This window comes from Tympanuchus pallidicinctus, unplaced genomic scaffold (assembly GCF_026119805.1).
Source record: "Tympanuchus pallidicinctus isolate F22 unplaced genomic scaffold, pur_lepc_1.0 scaffold16, whole genome shotgun sequence".
NCBI classification, from domain to species: Eukaryota; Metazoa; Chordata; class Aves; order Galliformes; family Phasianidae; genus Tympanuchus; species Tympanuchus pallidicinctus.
The window spans coordinates 17,093,962-17,115,029 of NW_026294679.1; the positions used below are offsets into that span (position 1 = coordinate 17,093,962).

The window sequence follows — 21,068 nt, forward strand, 5'->3', positions numbered from 1 at the left end:
TTTAAATTCCTCTTCACATTCTAATTCACTACACAAAATATGCATCTACACATGGCAATCAATTACACAGCCTAGCTTCACTAAAAATCTGCATTTTCCAAAGGAGCAAATTCTGAATGATTGTTTAACTCATACATAAACTTAAGTCAGTTATACATAAATCATTCTGTAAATATAAAATGTAAACAGTTAAAATACTTCCGTGAGGAGCAGTACCATTTTACATGACTATTTAGTAACTGTTCTACATATTTCAATATATCTGTTGTTTAAAAATTGTATTGAAACCTGCAGTTTCAGTGCTGAAAACTACTGCATATTAATGACTTAAAATGAACCATTACTACGACTTCTGCTACAGTGGTCTCCCAGTCAAATGAAAGAGATACGTATTAATTTACACAGCACGATTTCTCCCTCCTTTGGACGGCACATATTGCTCACTTAATGCTTAGCTACAGGAAGCTTCCTGAGGTTCTTCTACCACTTCACGGTTTTTAGCGATTGGTTATTTTTGGTGGAGAAAGAACAGCTGAAATTTTGCCCCTGCTGCATTCACATCCTTTTCTCTTCTCCCCAGAAAGCACTCACCTTTGCAGACAAAAGTAGCAAGAAACTAAACTCCCAAGAACCATATACTAGATGGAAGTATAACTACAGCATATTTGTTCTTCCTGTTGGCATCTAGATGTCCTGGATACACCTTTGTTTTGTGTACAAAAACAGGCTACAAGCTAGAAGTAAACAGTTTATTTGCATTGTAATGTATTATTCATGAAGTATCCTCTTGTTTTATGGTGATCATGAGATTTGGCATGCCACAGTCGTGCAGAAGACATCACATCTCTTCGTTAGGCTAGATGCTTCTGCAGCTTTTAAGGTAGGCTTTGCTTTCTTAAGATCATAAAACCATTCAAATGAAATTACTTTACAAAGGACTGTATACTGTTTCTCTAACAAAATTCAGTAATTGTTGCTTTTACTCAAGTATTAAAGGCAAGTGGCCAAAATGAAAGAGCATATTATTCACTGTCAGCACCATAGCAGCACGCTCCAAAAAGCCTACAGCTGGATGCACCCATCTCTCTCTCCCCCTCAATATGGACATATGACCAAGCATAAAACTTCGAAGGATATCATGAACAAAACATCTGGAATAAATTCTAAATTTAAAAAAATTGAAAACCTATAAAATCTTAAATAATACATGATATGGTAATGACCACAACATTAATATGTGCTTTGATAAAACAAATCTTACAAATTCAGTAAAAAAAAGATCAGCAGCATAATAGTAAAGCAAATATGCAGATTTTAAAACCACAATAAAAATTATCAGGTTTAATATTTTACAGTTAATTACAGCAAAAAAAGTGGCTGCTTTTAACACAACTTACAGTTTAAAATTACAGCACTTTATGATGAATTCTATGATTATTTTTGAAAAAACACTCAAAAATACCACCAAATTTTAAAGGTGCCCTATTAATGACTAAAAGGAACCCCCTCCCACCCCCCAAAAGACCAAGTAGTCATCTACAGCAACCCAGAGGTCCAGCTGAGGTTTCTAGACTGCTGTCTGTATCAGAGGCCAATGTTGGATCTGTTGACATTGAAGACACATCATTGACAGATGACGACGAAGATGGATGCTGAGAGCCATTGATCATTGCTGCACCTGTGCTATGAGAAACAAAACAGCAAATCAGTTGCAGATACAGTCGCACGGCTCAGCACTTGCATTAGTCTGCCTCTTCCTAACACTCACTACTTCTCCCCACTTTGGCGAGTTTGAAGACATGCATCTCAAACAACTGTCAACGTAAATAAAATCCACAAGTCATAAAAATGTGGTGCTTTATGAATGCTATGGTAAGAAACACTAAACTCACATGATGGGATACCTGTCTAATTACAATAAATGCTAATGGCTGAAGGTTAAAAATCACAAATAGTACAAAAACCCAGGGCTAAGATATCCTACTACATGTTGAGAGCCAACTTAGACCATACCTACATATTTTGGGAAAGAAAATGGCATGTTTTTTCATCAGATCCTCCCACTTAGTCAGGGGAAGAGCAAGCATCCATCTGCACTGCATACAGCCAGTTTCAGATGTGCTGCAGTTCAAAGCCAGGCATCAGTAAACTTTGAGAAGAGTCAGCAGCAGCAGCTAACTTTTGCCACCTTGTTCTGATGTTCAGCTACGCTTTCTGAATATACTCCATAATTTTTCTCTTTAGAGGAATTTTCAAGACATGCAATCTAGAAATCCTGTTTCATTACTTAATAGATAAAAGTAGTGGTTATATCTTCATGTGATACTGCACCAGCTACAAATTACGTATCTTACCTGACTATGGCAATGGAGTACACATATGAAGTACTCTACAGAATACTTCCTGAGATCTCGATAGAGGATTGAAATGAAGTATCAATAATAATTTATCAGATTAATAAAAAGAGATATTCCACCAAATGATGCCAACTCCACATTCCATTCAAATAAGTGCAAATTCAAAGAGAATTCTAGAGATTATCAGTCATTCCAGGGCCGTATTTTTGAGCCTGGTTATAGTTGGATATCTTGAACAGTTTTACACTCTCCTGACCTACAGCTCCATGTAGTTTCGTACTGTGCTTTTATTGTAACCAACCTAAAGGGGCTGGCTGCCCACGTATAACCCCATTCTTGGTTCTTTCCTCCAGGTCCATGACTTCCTTGTATATCAATTCTGAAAACGAAGGGAAATAAGGCAGAAAATTGAATTTGCAAACAAAAAAAAATCCTCAATTGACAGTTTATCTCCCATTAAAACATACATCTACATTTCTTAGTTCTATTACTGTTTAGAATTAGTTTTGAACAACAGGCTGTAGATTACAGAACGGGCAAGTGGTATTGTAATGTACAATTCTCTACTTCTGGAGCTACAATGGCCTGGAAAGCTCAAGAACACACTGACATTGGTCTCAGACTTTTGTCCAGACAGTCTGGGGACCTGAGGCTAAACTGAGTCTTAATGACTATTCTGTTTTTATCAATGCTTTCTTTGGTACAGAAGAATCAGATCAGCAGTCTTCAAAGAACCACGCAGGCTGTTCTACAGAGGAAGTTTCTTTGTCATTAATTCATTCTCATCTTTAAAATGCCCTTTCACACATTATTATTTTTTTCATAATGTAGTCTGCCTAAGGATCTGAAAAAAATTCAGAACTCTTACGATTTAACCTGCCTTTTTCCTCTCATAGGTATTTGCCTGAATAAGGAAACTGACCAAGATATTCTTGGCAAGTAGTAGTTTCCTTAGGAGAGATCAGGCCATAAGCTCTTGGGTGAGATAGGAACAAAAACCACAACAAATGTGTCCAAACAGCACTCTGCCATCCTCCCAACACATATTTGCCACTAAGTTTCCTCAGCAACAACAGGTCACTGTGACATGGAATACGACACTATGGATAGATGTAAGCAGCAACTTCACCTCCCTCATCCTTAAAATAAGTTATAAGTGTTTGTTATGTGAATCATACACTCTCCCTTTATACAGGCCAGAACGTTTCTCAGCTAATGGTATCCTGTCATCCAGAAAACACTTCAGCTGTGAATCTCCAGAAGGAGCAATAAAAGAACAGGACTAAACACATTAAATGCAGATTGTAAGAACTGACTTGTCAGGTTACTACTTCTTATCATTGGTCAACTCATGTATGGTTTGAAAGAAAAAAGTATTCAGGAATTACAATTTCAAGGGCAGTGGCAGTCTCAAAAGTAACTTTCATATTGCTTGAAATACTTAAGTTTTTATTTTAGCAACATAACCGCATACCTGCTGCTTCAGAAGGGGAACACATTTGTGTGGAAGACAGACAGCAAGAGAATTTCCACAGTTCTCCTTCTCTCTGCCTTTACAATTAAAACCCTGATAGCTTTTATTTAATAGGTTTCTAACAGAAAGTGGTTGCAAGTGTGGCAGTACTAAATATTATAGCCCTGTGTCCATTATCAGCCAACGCAATGAAACTGTCAAAAATATTCCATTAAACGTTTGTCCTACTTTTTAAAAAAAGTATCATTTTCCTTCTGGCTATACCAGTCTGGCTCCAATCCTTCCCAAGCGTTTTCAGTACAAAGTATTAGATCAGTCAGCACACTACATTCTTGCTGAAAGCAGCCTTCACATTTCTCTGGATCCAAAGCTCAGTGTTACTGCTAACCCTATTTAAAATACATGAAGCACAAAGAACTAAATGAAGTACCTGAGATAGAGCGAGCAAGCATCCTAAATAAAAGCACCTTGTTTATACTGAGTGAGAAGGGTTATGGTCTAAGGCACTTAAATGCACCTTGGAGACAGGCTCTCAAGAACTAACCAGCACATGGCCCTTGCACTGGGAGAGCTACACACCTGCTCCAAGCTCACTGAATAACAGAATTATCAATTCAGGTATTTGCTCTGCCTTTTGCTTAGAAATAATCAATACCAATTCTGGAACACACTAAATCCTCTGATATGTTAAATCGTATGATGAAGGACAGCAGTGGTCCAAAGGAAGGAATTTTTTCAGCGTTGTCAACACTGTACTAACTAGGCTATACAAAAGAGTAATACATTTTAGAGAGGGCAGTTAAATATTGTACTTCTACAGTAAATCAATCATTTACTTACATAAAGAATTCTAACAAAAGTCATATGTGATTTCTGAAGAACTATAAGGGCACGCAATATCATCTGAATTGCTAACAGCAGCAAAGGAAAACATATGGAATCAGTAATACATATATTAAACATTTCTCCACTAGAAGTTTCATGTATCTTAAAACTAATCTCCATAGGTCTTTAAAGCACAGTGACCATCTCTTAGTTCATAAAGTCCAAAGGGTACAGAAGGTTATAGCAAGGTTATGGAAACAATAACATCAAACACCAACAGATGCAGAGGCAGATGCATAGCATTGGAGCCTTTGCAGTAGCACATCTTTTTAGAAGCAGTTTCCAAATGAAACAAAAGCTTTACTTTCAAGGATGTTCTCCTTATACTTTGTAAGTATAAAGAAAAAACAGATACAAAACCAGTACCGAAATCTAAAACTCATATTCTTAGAGGTAATCCTTATGCCATGCTCTGACACTTCTCACACTTCAGCCCTGGCTACTTTCTCAAGATTCTATATATGAAACCACTGCCATCTCCCACATGAGCTACAACCTCGCTCCCTTGCCCACTGCTAACACTCCCTTTGGCTTCCTCTTTCAGCGCAAATAACGTTAACATGCTAATATTCAGACTCACAGTGCTCCAACTCCTCCATCCTTTTTCATCGTAGCAGTTTTGTCCAGAAGTGTTTCCCTTCCTAAAAATGCTGCTTTACCATTTGCAAAAGTTGACCGAAATGAGCAGGCCTACAGCTGAGCGACCTTCAACTCCCTGCAAAGACTCATCACCTTTACAGAAAACGTTTTCTGTCCAGACAACCAAGAGGTTGTGAAGCATGGATCTATTCCCTTGCCATTCCAAGCAGTTTAAGTATATACTATTATGTTACTCAGAAGAATCTTGGTAACAAGTAAGCCTAAAAGCACACCTACATTAAAAACCTGTTGAATATGCAAAAGGATCATTCTTACCTTTCCATTCTTCTATTGTGTGCTCCCTCTCATCTAACTGCTTATCTGGTATCTTTGGTGGGGGCTGGAAAACAAAACTAACTCATGATAAAGCAATCAAAGGGGATAGACAAGCACAATAAGTGAAAAATGGAAATAAGATATTCAGAATAAGGACCTGATTTAAAAAGACTGTATTTACATGGTCAAATAATCTCTCACGCTTGGCTCATTTTCTAGATGCTGCTTCGTGTTTTCAACTTGTTCTAGTTAGCTCATTTATGAATATTAGTATATTAATTAAAACAGAAACTAAAAGGGCTGGTAATAATGCTCCTAACTGCAGTGGTCTCAAGCACAAGCAGCCCTTTTCACCTATTCAGAGTTAATTGATCACTTTCTTTCTAGATATAATAGATCAGCAGAATTCTAATTGTGCCACTTACACCAAACATCTTTTCCTGTTCTTAGTGGGCCATCACCAGCTTACTTCCTCTTAAAAATGATTTTTTTTCTGAAGTTATTTTTTTAAAGGAAGGAAGATTTTCAGTTGATCTCTTTGTTCATTACTGGCAGTACTTCAAAGCTTCAGATCTTGTATCAGATTTTGCTGAAACACTCATTTGCCAGTTTAAGAATGCTATCAATTGCTGTAAGTAATGAAAGTATTCCTCTTACCCAGGAGCAAATGACTGGAATACTGTCACAAGTAATCAAGCTGTGCTGTAACAACTGTAACTCAATAAATCAGAACTCTGTATCAGAGACTTTCAGTTCATTGCTCCATGTCTAGGAATTTATATGCAATTATACACAAATACATACACAGGTACTGCAGGTACGTGCAAGACTGTGCCCATCCCTATTATTAATTCTAATAAGTATATTGATCAACGTCAATAGAAATGATTACTGCTCGGTTAAGCTTCTAGTGAAATGTGTAAAGCATGAAGCAGTCTCCTCTGAAGCAGTTACACAGAGCATCAAAACAAGCTTGCTTTGACAAAACATCTTCCTTGTTGGAGACCTAAAACAAGGACTTACAGCTTCGGCTTCTGACGGATCATACCAAACATTGATGTATGGGTGCTGGAGGGCTTCATCCACAGAAATTCTTTTTGAGGCGTCTATAACCAGCATTTTTGATAACAAATCCCTTGCTTGACTTGCTGCAAAAGTGAAATTTTCTACTTAGACTATTGGCACATGCACATCACAGTCTTTCGAAGCTCATAAATAGAGAACACTTAAATAACAAACTCCATTTTATTATTTATACAACCCTCGTGTAATTTGAAGTTTAAGAAAATGGTGCATGTGATGAAAATAGAAAAATGAAGAGACCAATATTTTGGAAAGAATTTATGAGTGTGTTCTATCTAGAAAAAAAATAAAACATCCCATGGAAATAGTTCTAGAGCAACTATGCATAATCATCCTACAAGCAGGCAAGGGAACACCAACAACAGAATACTTCTTATTTATCAAGCTTGTTACTGGGTCAATAATAATTTAAATAGTAATTTAAAATGAGAATAGGAGCTAGACAATTAACAGAAGACTGAAAAATAAGTCATAACAGATTTCTTTTTAAAAAAAAGAGGACTGGGGAGAAGTGGACATTAACAAGTAATTCCTCCTTACTACATTTTTTTCTAATCTCTCTTTTCTTTCTCAGAAAAACAGAATAGAGCAAGAAAGCACCCTTTATTTTTGCTTAAGCAAAGTCTGGCTGAAAGATGAGAAAGGATAACCTTCAGCTAGGAGAAAATCTTTACTGGCTTAACACGGACAAGAAACAAAACGCAATAGAAAAAAGGAAAAACACACAAATACACTGAAGACAAATACTATGGAATTGGCTGTTTAAATGTAAGACAAGTAAAACAGCTGGATGGAAAGATAGAGTATGCCACAAAGCCATCACGTCATTTCTATGCAACGTCCAACTGCAACACTGCAACTTCCAGCAACCTTTTATTTTCGTTAGCTAAATTCCCTTTTAGAAAGGGATGCTCAAACTCAACTAAACGCTGAAGTCTTCACTATGAAGATTGAAAGCAATTATACAAAGTAATAACGTTTCACCAGATTGGAAGCAGAGGGAGAACACTTTTGAAGTGTCTGAAAGATAAATGCTGAAGAAGAAAAAGCATTGATTGTGATGATCCAAAAGGATATAACACGTAAAATGTGTTATGAGTCTCAAGGTATAGCTGAGGTCTGTATTCTGTTAAATTAGTTTTCTATGGGCAAAGTATTCATATATAATAAATAGGAAAATCTTGGATAAGAAGGAAGAAGAAATGAACATACCAGGTCATGTGTTTGCAGTACAGAATACCTAGTATGATTAGAGTAAGGTACAGTAAGGAAGCTGTATAAACCGTGTTCAAGTAAAACCAACTACACATCATGAACAGTTTAAATACAAAGGATTCATGAAGGTGAATCCTAAATATCTGGAGTCTTCCATTTTTTCTCCATGAATTAAGGCCTGCTGGAAAGGCCTTACCACCATAACATCAAGCTACAGATGTGTCTCACCAGGGTTTCAGTATACTCTGCTCCTGGGCATGGCTCTGTACCTGCTGGCAGTACAGCCTTGGCTGGAGTAGCAGAGGACAAGCACCTATCCCTGTGCTCTAAGTGACAGCTGTTTTTTTGTTTTCCACATAAACTGTAATTGTTAGTCAAAGAAAACACGGTGAGCTTTAGAAATAGTAACTTATTCCAGAAACTAAAGGATATATGTATATAATGAATGCAAAAAACTTTATTTTCATCCCCAAACAAACGAGATCTGCTGTGGCTGTGAAACATCTACTCCTCTCTCCTCTCACTTCTCACTTCCATTTCTCTGTTCAGATATCTAAAGAATAGGAGCTATTCCAGAGAATATGAGAAAGTGTCAGTAACCAAACCTCTGTACTTCCATCTGCTCCCATTACATAAATGTTTTAATATGTAAATCCTTAACAGGAGGATTTTATAGTGAACAAAACCAAGATGCATTTCTGTTGGGTACAGCACAGTTTAAGAACTTTCAAAATATACAGCACACTTACCTTTAAGTTTGTTGTGTTCAGAATCAGCTGGGAAAAGGACATCTGGAAAAAGCTTCTCAAAGCTATATCCAGCATACTTGGGTCTGTTCTCCACGTAAGTTCGAACTGTGGGCTGTAATTTCTTCATAAATTCGGGGCACGGTGTTCCTAGCTGCTCTATAACTTTATTCCATTGATCAATATCTAAGGTTGTACAGCTAAGAAAAACAGTGTCTAATTTGCAGTTAAAAGTTATGTTAAAACCACATGAAATATCCAACAGAGATTAAAACAGAAAATCGCCACAAAATTTCAAGTTCATCATTAATTAGCAGCATCTTCATAGAGAAAACAGAGAAGCAAGGAAGACTCAGCATCTCAGTAATGAAGGCAACACATATTTCACTTGAAATCATAAGAATTAACTGGCAAAGGATATACTTCTGCAAAACAGAGGAAGTTAAAAGACAGACATTCTGTAGAACAATTAACTTCCTGATCTAAACTGATATTCACAATACTCCAACTACTAAGCCTCATTAAGGAACTGGAGAGAATCACCTCCTAAAGCTGCTTTGTCCTTCCGCCTCACTTCGGTAACTCAGCTGAGTTCTGGACTGTACCAAATTAGTGATCTCACACTGACAAAACACACTGCATAGCAGCATGGCCACATGAAGGATTAAATCCTGGCACATACAGGTCAGCAACAATTTTGCCAGTGTCTTCAATGAAGAATTGAAAGACTTTTGAAGCCAAGGAACATCTTCCCCAAAAAGTTTATACAGCTAGGGGACATTGACAAGTTCATGGCAGAAGAATTTAATACATGCTACTAAGCAAAACAAAGCAAACAAAAATTTGGCTCATTGCAGATGGTTACATACTGGGAGAGAGCTCCAGTAAAATTTCACACATGCTTATTTCATTCGAATAGTCTCCCCAGCATTTTCTTTTTGGCTACTGCCTAAGACTAGACACTGGGCTCCCTAAGCCCTCAGGTGGATCAGCAGGCTCTCTCTTAAAGCTTCAAGGATTTTCAAGTTCTACAATGCTTTAGCACAGGTCTTGAAGGAAAAAAAAAAAAGAAAAAAAAAAAAAAAGAAAGAAAGATACTGCCTGAATTAAAAGTCAAGCTAGCTAGCGACCTGGATTCACAAAGCTAGCAGGCAAATGTATTGGTTTTTAAACCATCAACCTGTAAGAAAAGCAGGAAAGATTTCTCATGGCATCTAATCAACTACTGGTGAAACAAGATGCCAAATTCCAATTCAATTTCCATTTATTTTAGTGAGGATCCAGAGTTCTCAGCTCTGTTTGCTTGCAGCAGATCCCTTGTCTGAAGCATTTGTTTGTACGACCACCCAGGCAGACACCACTGAGCCATTCATGAAATAGCAAGACAGGAGCACCAGATATTTCTGAAAGCTGTTTGCAGGATCATTTCTGCATACAAAAATAAAACACTCTGGAGGACAATCATTTAATTACACGTCTCCTATAAAACATAAAAAAAATAACAACAGCTATATGTGCTTGGATACCAAACAAGATTACTAAGTTACTACATAGAAATGAGCTCCAAAGCAAAAAGCAACGCACGTGAACCAGTAAACCACCTAAATAAACATAAATGCCTCTCTTAAATATGACAACATCCAAAATCAATGAATAGACACTATATCAAATTGAAAACAAGCAAACAAAAAAGGAAAAATAAGCCTGCTCACCCAAGTGGTATTTTGCTCTTCTTGCTAGAATTTCTCACTAAGCATTGATTTCTAAAGAGTGCCATACACGTGAAAGCTATCTGTGCTGTTGTTTGCTCTAAGTGCTATAACTGTAGTTATTTCTGCAGCAACCTGGAACCAAAATTATGAACTTGCAAATGCTTTTTTGAAAAGGCAATTTAAAAACAGTATTTTAAGAATTAGATCCACCTTAACCTGGAACTAAATCGTTGTGGTATCTTTTGACCTTTTCAAACTACATCTTAGGCCAAAGGTAAGGATACGATCTGTACCAGGAAATAAAACACCACCTTTGATCATTTCTCCCATGATGCACCCAACTGACCAAATGTCAACTGAAAACAAAATGCAATGATATTAACAGAAAAGATAGTTATCAAAAGAAAGGAAATAAAAATATCGAGACGCACACACACATGAAGTGACTATAAAAAGCATGTGCAATGGAAGTGAGTGAAGGTGAACGTACGCTAACTACAGGACCAGCAGAGACTATGTCCTACTGCTAGGTGCAGCCTGACTCAAAATGAAGTCCTTAATTTTTTTTTTCAGTGTTATCACAAGAAAAATTCATGTCCATTTAATAAAAAAAAAAAAAAAATTGTACAATATGCATTTTCATGACATAACATCAATAAAAAGGTTAATCACTTCCTAACTAATTCAACCTGCTGCAGCAGCACAAGGATACAGTCCCTTCCTGGAAAGAGGATTTTGTGGCAAACCATTTCGCCCATAATGCACCCCACAGACCATAAATCCACTATGTTTGTAGCACAAAAAGAAGGAAAAGCAAAGCAAACGGTCATTTAAAATTAAAAGAAGCATAACATGACTGCATTCTATAAACTGCAGAGACAGCACAGGAAGAAGAGCAAATCTTTATATTAATCAATGAAACCACTTTTAAGAACACAGTATTTAAGGATTAGCTTTTAACTGTCTCAAATACAAGGCAGAAAACCATCCTTTTGTTTAACACAGTGCGAGAGCAAGAGCTACAGCAGAGGGAGAGATACACACGAATCAAGCAGAGTAACGCGCATCTTCAAGTTCCGAGGCTTGCAAAGCTCTTTCAGTAGAACAGTCGGATCTCCAAGACAAGTTTATGGAAATTTTCATTGTAACTATAGGAATCATTTTAAGAGTAGTAACCAAAAATGACCTTACAAAATACGGGATACCTGAATAGTTAATACTTGCAGGAGCAGAATTAGTTGTTTCATAGGAATTAACATTTGCCATCAAGTATTTCCCGTAAGTCAGATTACCATGTATATCTCTCTCCCCTTAAACAAGAAGCAACTACAATCAGTAAAAGATCACTTAGAATTTTAGAGGATCAGTTAATGACAATATTAGTACGCTCCTAAGAGATTTCAAGTTAAAGTTCTTTGGTTTAAGAATATTTCTCTAGTTCTGTTGAAATAACATACAAACAAAAAGCTCAATAGCAGTGTTTTGTGTACAAAAGATTATTTTCCACAATATCTTAAAATAAATCATTCAGAAGATATACTCAGAGATGCACAAGTTCACTTTTTACAGGTATGCCAATTTTTCTGAAGTTGCATCAGAGAAACTCTATTAACTCTGTATGCAAATGTTTTCTTCATGTCATAATCATGCATCTGTATTATGATGAATAGTTTTATATCAAATGTAAGACCAGAATTTCAGTTAAGCAGAGAAGAAGGGGATTTAAATGAGAAAAACTGTATGCCAAAAATCACATTTGAAAGTTGCGAGGGAGCTGAACAATTTCAAGCAGACAACATTGCTTCTTATTGAAAACATTCCTTCCTTCTTATGTAATAAAAGTTCCTCTAAAATAATGTTTAAATCGTATGGTAAGAGATCACAACTGTACATATTAATAGGTCAAAATTAAGGGCCTGGTTCATTTAAAAATGATTTATGATTTTTACTGTATTCCCTTTAAAACACTTTTTGAAAGTTTACAGAAAGTACATATTCTGCTGCCTTCACAAATCAAAAAATATTCAAATGTACTGTAAATAATGTGTCCAATGTGATGAAAATACCTCCCATAACTGCATAGAGAAGTCTGACAACATGAGTCAATGATCTATCTTCATACATCAGAAGACTCTGGGGACTAAGAAAAACATTACATACAACTCCTCTGTTTAACCTACAGAACAGAATGCAGAAGTCAACCCTGTCACCTGCTTGTTTGGGCCACTCGCTCCTTTTTTTTTTTAGTTACAGATTTCATGTGCACATTCATAGCACCAAAGATTACTGCTCTTCAGTATGTGTCTCAGTCATCGGTACATGTACTGATGTGTCCTCCCTCATCTTGAAGGGGAAGTGCAGCAGGGAACTGAAAGAGCATGAAGATGCCAGATGACCCTGCTTTAAATGTTAGTCTCTTTTTAAAGTGTTAATTGTTGTCAGTTTTTAATATTTAATTCTACATTAAACAAGTTAACCTTTACTTTAACTATGAGTTTGGAGGGCTACAACTGGCATCAATGTCAACAGGAGTGGATCCTGGGCAGCCCATAGATCTCACTACAAGTGCATCCTTTCTACTTGCCTTGCTGCCCTCTGCAGCCTTACTGTGCTGTCAGTGGAGATGCACAGGAAGGAACTCATCAGGCAGCGACTGTGAAGAAGAACACAATTTATGTAAATAACCTCCTCATAACAATAGTACATAGGGAAGAAAATACAGGCTGCTTCCTGAACCAGTTAGCAAACAAATACACATTCTATAGAAAGTGTCATTCTCAACTCAATGACCATATATTCAGGTTTTGGGAAGATGCTATATAGTTTTTCATATGAAAGTAAATTTGGATTTACATTCTGCTGCAAAACACAACTCACTCCTGACTTAGAGAAGGGGGCTGTCATTAGCACAGCCACTAGCAACAACAGGGTGCTCTAGAACACAACAACAATAAACCTCAGCATCATTTGAATGGAAAGAACGTTTCACACTTTTGTAACTCAAAATGCCAAATTTCATGAGAAAAGTGCGAACTGAGCAATCTATGGCAGAAAACCTGAGACCTCCATCACACCAATTCCTTCTGCAAGGCAGCTGAATGACTCTACAGCTTTAGGGTTTTGTGACTATTGCCTCTTAGCTGGCCATTGCTAGGTTTCAGGGAAAGAAAAAAGAAAGAAAAAACTTAAAGCAGTGTTTCTACAGAACTTCAGCAGTTAAAAAAAGTAACTTGTGCTTGCTTCACTCGACATCTGTCTCAAAAGTTACAGAAAAAATAGCCAACTGTACATCCTCTCTGGCAGATTAATGATCCAAACAGAAACATAAATCACAGACTTGAAAAAAGACCTATTCTCATTCCTTTGAGTTGGATTCTTCCACTGTCACACTGATAAGAGTTGTTCTTCCTGGCTTTCATAAACAATAACAAAAAGGAAATCAGTTTCTGTGAACATAACAGTTATACTTTCTGTACGACCTGAACTTGTCCTAATACTATGCAGTTGCCAGGGAAGTATGCAGACTGTATTAAAGAACTCTGAAAAACACTGCAAGCCCCAGTTGTGCCTGTAACCAGAGAAGCCACACACCTCACCTCACCTCACCAGGAGATGGCTAACAAAGCCTCTAGCACTGCAGCACCTCCTGGGGCTCACTGGAGGACTAACAGGTAATGTGTTCAAAACACAATCAGCAAACCAACAGTGACCCTTGTGCACAATGCCTGCCTGAGGCAGAAGCACCAGGTGAGGTGAACTGACAGCAGCGACAGCAGATCAATGAAATGGCAGCAGAATCAGAGCCATAAATAGACCTTCAGGAAGCACGTGTTCCATTGGTTTCCTAAAGGATACTAGGTGTTCATTTAGAAGATTGTGTGATTTTTCCTCAAATGCTAAATGCTTTCCTAAATTTTTTAGAGGTTACTGAGAAACAGAGGGCCAAAGGAGTAAAAGGAGGAGGGAAATATAAGCAAGCAGAGGGACTAAGTAAACAAGTTTCCCTGTAACTCATCATGGACCACAGAGAACCTATGATGCTTCTTAACGGGGCTCTGCATTTTTCTTCAGCAGCACTGTTTAGGAACTTAGTGCAACAGTTTTAAAGTGGGCTGGTTTTAATAAAAGCAATGCCATGGCAGGTGGCTTGAGCTTGTTTGTCACCTACTCTTGAGTGGCTTTACTGAATGTAGGGTTTTAAACATTAAATTTGGGACACACAATTGCAATTTATGTCCTCATCAGGAATAAAATCAGACAACGGTATACAAAGGTATGTATCACATCTTAAGAAAACATATTTCCATTTCTTCATGAAGGAAAATAAATCCACCAAGCAGGTCACTTAAATTTTTAAACAAACAAGGCCCTCAATTTTTTCTCCTATTAAATGTAAACATTATTAATGGAATTAGATAAATAAATTGGTGTACCCAGAATCTGCATTTTGGTCACATGCCTAATTTATAAAATCTTTTACATCTTGAAAAAAAACATTAAACATGTAAAATGTGGCGTGCCAAACAAAAAATAAAGCTATGCCAAAGAAAGACTATATTTGCTGACCGTTTTCTTTGTATCCCATCCCTAGGATGACCTCTGGTGCTCTGTAGTAACGAGTCACTACATAAGGCGTCATCATAAAACTAGTTCCTGCAGTTCTGGCCAGTCCAAAGTCAAGAATCTTCAAAGTGCAGTCTGACTTTACTACTATATTACTGGGCTTTAAGTCCTTTAAAAAGAAACATCATATATGACCACTAAGACAAGCACAAAGTACTCGTTGGTTCACATTTTTAAAAGAGAATACTGCTAACATTCAACCCCACATATATGACTAGGTCATTTCTATAACTGCAGTTTACTTTCCCCCTTACATTAATTCATATGCATTCAGCAGACCATAGAATTAATTCCCTTCTTGTGCTCGTAGATTCATATAGCAATTAAAGAAGGAAAATACAACTAGTGTTACAAGATATTCTAGCAATGTGTGAAATAAATTGAGGTTAGTATGAAATGTTAGCTCTGAGAAAAGGACTAGAAACTGTCCACTGGAACACCAGTTATTACTACAATGCAGAACACAAATAATGTGACAATTGCAACAATCATTACAGTATAAAAATCAAAAATATAAAAATGATTAGAATCATTCATAAATGCAAAAAGCAAAAGATTTCTTTGCTGGTTGGGGCTGCATTACCTGTTTTGAACCAGTGCAGATATTTCTCTGAACAGGAAGGAAATGCTCATGCTCACATAGATCTAATTTCTCATTTAGGATTTGGTTTACATTATACCAAGTTTGGTGACCAAACAAAAAAGGGCACCAGTGAAAAACTGCCAGATACTTAACTATTAAATTGGAGTGAAAAATTACATACTTTCAGAGGTTCTTAGTTGGAATTTTGGTTAACTTTACTCTCTTCAGTTCAACTTCAAAATTATATTAGCAACAGGGGCTTTGCAATGTCTACAGACATTCTCAGTCATTATCTCTGGATATCTTACACACATCTGAATGTCACAGAGCAATTATTAAGAGCAGAGTAGGTTCAGAATGACTTTGTCATCAGAAAATCATTCATAACACATAAACCATCCATACAAGGTCAGATCCTTTCTAGTTACCTCTACCAAGAATAATGAGACAAAACAATATGATGTGGCAGAGGACTCGAGTATTTTAGCTGTGAGCATTTGATAACCAGATCTTTCTTTCATTATTTCTTAAAGATGCAGAAGTGGTAATCTGCAAGATTTTCATTTGTACTGGTATGTCTTTCAAGCCCCTCGGAGGGCTAAGCTGCGCTAAAGACAGAGAGGAAGTCAAAAAAGAAAACACAGGTTTTGGAACAATAGAATTTTAATGGGTAATTAAATGTCTTGCATACTTACATATTCACACACTCTTCTAAATCACACACACAAAGACTGTGAAGACAACTTTGGCTTAAAAGATTCTCAAATGTAATGAATAAATCCAAGTATTCTGAGGCATTTCAGCTATTCAATGTGCATATTTCAGATTTTGCTAAAATCCTGTTATTATAAGCTTTATTTTTGTACAAATCTATTATCTGGAGGATGTTCACTGAAGAATCCCAGGTGCATGCTGCTAATATCAGCTGTATTTGTCCTCCCCAAAGCTACAGGATCAACACTGAAAATGTTGAACAAATTTTCCCCTGGCAAGAGTAAAAACACTGTGAAAACAAAAACTAAAATTTAAAGAGTATTGTCCATCTTAGATTTCTGAACACTGCGTGTTTTTCACGAAGCCTAGGAGCATGTTTTCATGCAGAATACAGAATTCCTGTTATTCAAAATGATGGAGGTGTGTTGACTTATACTGGATTTCAAATCATGCAAGACCAATACCTCATGTTTTAAATAAATGAGGACTCAAAAGATCCTGTGAGAGCAATTAACTTTGCTAGGCTGTAGAAATACATCCAGAACCTATAGCAGAAGGCATATCAAAATAACTCTTTTTTTTTTTTTTTTTTTTTTTTAAATCAGCTACATTTTTGAAGAAGTTTCTTTCTCTTTCTAAAGAGATTTGTGTGAAGGCCTTCCATTAGTAGGCACCTTTGTTAAGTACTCAAAATTAGGCAGAATACAATGTTACAGAGCCTCCATGCAAGACTAATGAGATAGGTTGTGTCCTTCAGCAAGTTAGTGAGGCGCAACCCAGCAACTGATTATTCATCCTCCACAAATTGCAAAATATAAATGAATGCGTACTTGTAGACTTGCTGGAGACTCCATCTCTGCAAAATGTTTTGAACACCACAGTGCTCATCTGTCAACATTTATTAAAGTCAGCACAAAGACACAGTCAAGTCTTTATCAACCTATATCCTTACCCAATGCCACGAGAGCTAAATATATCTTCTGCAACTTACAGGTGAAACATTCCAAAATTCTGTATGTGTAACATCTGCCTCTAGTCTGCTATAAGGAAACACCACACTTATTTGCATGGCAGAGAGCATCCAATGCTACAGGCACACATGGAAAATATTTTAGTTTCAGTCATTTGTCAAGTTTTGAGAAAGTAGCTGAGATGGTATGATCAACTCAGCTATGTTAGGCATTGAATAACAAAGTTAAAAAACATATGAAACTATCAATAGCAAAAATTGCTTAAAACTTTTAAGGACATTAAATAAGTGCACTGAATTACTACTCAGAATGTTTCAAGGGCAGCCACAGTAGTGCAGACTATGTTTAAGAAACAAGTTTCAAGAAAGTCACTAGATCTAGATACTTGGGATGCTGCTGCTAAAAGATCAGAAGACAGGCATAAGGAGTTATTACTGAAGCCACACGTTCCATATGCCCTCTTTGCCTTCTGAGATCTTGTTCAACAGAAAGAATTTTGACACCTCACACTTTAAAATTTAAAGAAGCAACACAAAAAGCAAGCAAGCAATGCAAAGATTTTGCTTGCACACACTGAAGCTTCAAGCAGTCAGAGAGCAAGTTGCAAAACGAAAGTCCACCAAGAAGGCATGCAAGTGAAATGTCCTTCAAAATCATTCAAGCACACTATTTGCATAGCAATTGTATCTATAGACAATCTCATTGGAATGGGCTATCTCTAAATAAACTCTGTACTACTGCACAACATGAAGCACTTCAGAACTCCACCCATATTTACAGAGGCAGAAAATGTATCGGTAAAGCTGTCCTTACTCCTATCCAACAGTCCACTTTAGTAGTAGAAAAGAAGCAGTGACTGTATAGATGTTTCCATTTATTACTGATTTCTACAGGCTCAGTTATTCAGTGCCTACTTTACAGTAGCACAAACTGTCCTTGAAGCAATGTCTGCACAAGCACTTAGCGTTTGCCTGCACTGACCCACAGAAGGAGACTCATTGTCTATTCTAGAACATCTATAAGCACATGCAGAGTAGGAAGGGCAGGGTGCAACAGCTGGGTGGTGCTTCTGCCTATTCTTTCCCCAGCTCTTTCAAATATAGACATACTAGGGCAAACTGTGCGAAGAAAGCCTTCACCTTCCCTCCCTGAGCTCTTAACTAGAGTGAGACAGCAGATGCGTACTGGAACCAGGTGAGCAAAAGTGTTCTGTCTTTTACATTTTATTTGCTCTTTATACAATACCCTGGTTCTCTTGAATGAGAAACAGCAGACTGAAAGGGAGTGTCATACTGCCAGTTCTAGCTTGCAGGCCACTCCACAATGAGCTGGGCTACTGAACTGGCAAGCACCGCAGCATAGTAACGAGGTTGTAGCATTCAGAATTGCTATTCATGATTTTGCTGTACATCATCCTTGAGGGATACTACACAGTACTGACTGAAAGTACTGTGCATACATAAATTAAATTAATTTTTTCCTGCATAATTTCTCTCTACGAAAAAAGATTACAGTGAAGAACATAACACTGTAAAAATACAAGTTTAGAGTTTCCCAAAATAATAGAAAGCATATTGGAAAAGTTATAACTAGGCAACCTCAAGTAATCATCACACTACACATAAATATATATGTGAGATGTTCAACTTGAATAGGTGATGTTAAATTCAAAATATCCTAACTGGATTTCACATACAAGCCACTAGAAAAGTAATTGTCATTTTTGCCTGCAGGCAACCTGAAGGAATGCTTTGTGACACACAGGTGTATGAAAGCTCCACTCACAGGTCTTTATCATGATCTGTTTGTCTGGAAACTTCAAATACTTATTTTCTACTCTGTTAGTAAAGGAGCTGAAATAAATTGGGCAGTTCTTTCAAAAGATGGAATTTCAGGTTTGGTTACCAAAACAACAAAGGCGGAGGTGATTTCAGATATTCTTTCCTGCCATGACTGCTAAAATTGAACGCGATACAGAATTACAGAAGGCAATGCAACTCACTGCCATAATTATTTTTTTTTGTCCTGTGCAGATTATTTTCAAATCTAGGAAAAACATCCAAGAGGTCCATTCCAGAATTACAGAGCAACAAAGGAAGCTTGATTTCCTTTCAGCTTTCTCTCCCTGTCCATGGCATAGGCTACAGAACACTATTTGTACACACATTTCTGACTTTTTTCCTGACTCTTTTATATAGAATCATAAAATCATTTAGGTTGGAGAAGGACTCTAAGGCAAAACTTGATGCAATGAAAAAGTAACATGGAAATTCACTTACCCTATGTATAATTCCAGCTGAGTGAAGATGTTTGATACCACACAGCATCTGATAAAGCAGATAGGACATTCGTTCATGGTCTAGCTCCATCTGAATTACTTGGCAGAGATTTGCATCCATGAGCTCCATTACTATGTAGCTTATAAAGAGGAAAAAAAACCAACAATCTGATAACGCTGCCAATTTACTGTATTCTTTACCTTGTTCATCTTTCAATGCTAACATTTTTGAAGTTAATTCACAGCTTTAGTTTATATCAAACTTACACATCTTGAAATTCTTCTAGGGATTTCTGTGGTGTGAACACATTCAGTAAGCCGATTATCTGTAGGAAAAAAAGAGAGGAAGTATAATCGCATCACAGCAATAGCAAAGTTGCAAATCAACATTTCAAAACAGACATCCAGCATCCTGATACAATCTTCCTGGTATCCACTGAAGCACCAGATGCTCAGAGTGTCAACCATGCCTAACATGCTGTAATAGATGCTAATGATTTTGTGAGAAGTATTTATCCTCCAAAAGTCATACAATATAAAAACATTTTGTGTGGATTAAAAGGTTAAAACCTGAAGAAATTAGTCAGTCTTTCCTTGCTCCTTACTTTAAATATAAAAAAAATTCATTAAGATTCTTGTTATGTATGAATGTATGATTCTTATGTATGATGAAAAATTAAATGAAAAAGTGACAAGAAAAACTACCAAAGAGATATCACTTTGCCATAGACAGAGGTGAAGCAAGAAATTGATTCAAAGTCAAAAACAGCAATTTTATAGTATTTTCCAGTTGCTAAGAATGGAGGGTATGTGCAGCAACAGGTCAAGATTTTACTCATCAAGAGTCAAGCAGGGTTGCAATAGTTAATAATCACATAAATTATGATAGTAGGTAAATTTTCCAGAGAATCCACATATAAACCACTTATTTCTCAGAAGTAAGGTTTCAATGATTCTTCCTTGCCTAAAAGCCAGGGAGAATTTTCTCTTGCTGAAGAGAGATCAAGTGAGAAGGTGAGGAAGATGGCAAACAGCTGTGATTTAAGGCAGAAAATGGCCAATACCAGACTTCTATAATCTAAATCCAATACATTTATCACTTTTTCTCTCCCAGTGTCTCTAATCAGCTCTGCTCCACAGCTTCTCAAGCATCATACAGTTCCTGCTGTCACAGCATGACTCCTAACTCATTCATGCATTACGAAATAAAGAAATAAATAAAAACTATTGCAGGCTTTTTCCTCCTACTTGTTTAGCACCAGGAACACAAAGAAGAATGCAATTATTATTCAGAGTATTCTCATTTGCCAGCTGTCTGTAAAATGTAGCAATGTAACACCATCTCCCTTCCTGAGTCTGAAGGAGGAGTTTGAAGACTGGACAGGTATTAACACTAGCCTGCAACTGCTCTTCTCAGACCCTTTTGTACTTAACACAAACATACAGCCAGGTTCTGAAAACCACTACAACCTATAAACGATGTCATCTCTGAAATAGTCTTTAAAATGTTTA

The 21,068-nt window shown here is 36.9% G+C and overlaps 1 protein-coding gene across 8 annotated transcripts in view; it reads right to left on the bottom strand.

Moving 5' to 3' along the window:
* Positions 1-735: 735 nt before the first annotated feature.
* The window catches only part of MAPK8 (mitogen-activated protein kinase 8), a 185,648-nt gene continuing 165,315 nt past the window's right edge, over positions 736-21,068 (bottom strand). For 5 of the 8 annotated variants that reach the window (XM_052677723.1, XM_052677724.1, XM_052677722.1 and 2 more), the window contains 9 exons: positions 19,824-19,882; positions 19,558-19,696; positions 14,954-15,119; positions 10,672-10,743; positions 8,679-8,861; positions 6,655-6,779; positions 5,632-5,695; positions 2,659-2,736; positions 736-1,678 (listed from right to left, as the gene is read on the bottom strand). In XM_052677723.1, coding sequence (XP_052533683.1) covers positions 1,533-1,678; positions 2,659-2,736; positions 5,632-5,695; positions 6,655-6,779; positions 8,679-8,861; positions 10,672-10,743; positions 14,954-15,119; positions 19,558-19,696; positions 19,824-19,882 — 1,032 coding nt within the window. In that variant the 3' untranslated portion in view covers positions 736-1,532. Of the gene's footprint in view, positions 1,684-2,658; positions 2,737-5,631; positions 5,709-6,654; positions 6,780-8,678; positions 8,862-10,671; positions 10,744-11,099; positions 11,172-14,953; positions 15,120-19,557; positions 19,697-19,823; positions 19,883-21,068 lie in introns of those variants that run through there. The other 3 variants (XM_052677721.1, XM_052677726.1, XM_052677727.1) reach the window with 3 other exon arrangements.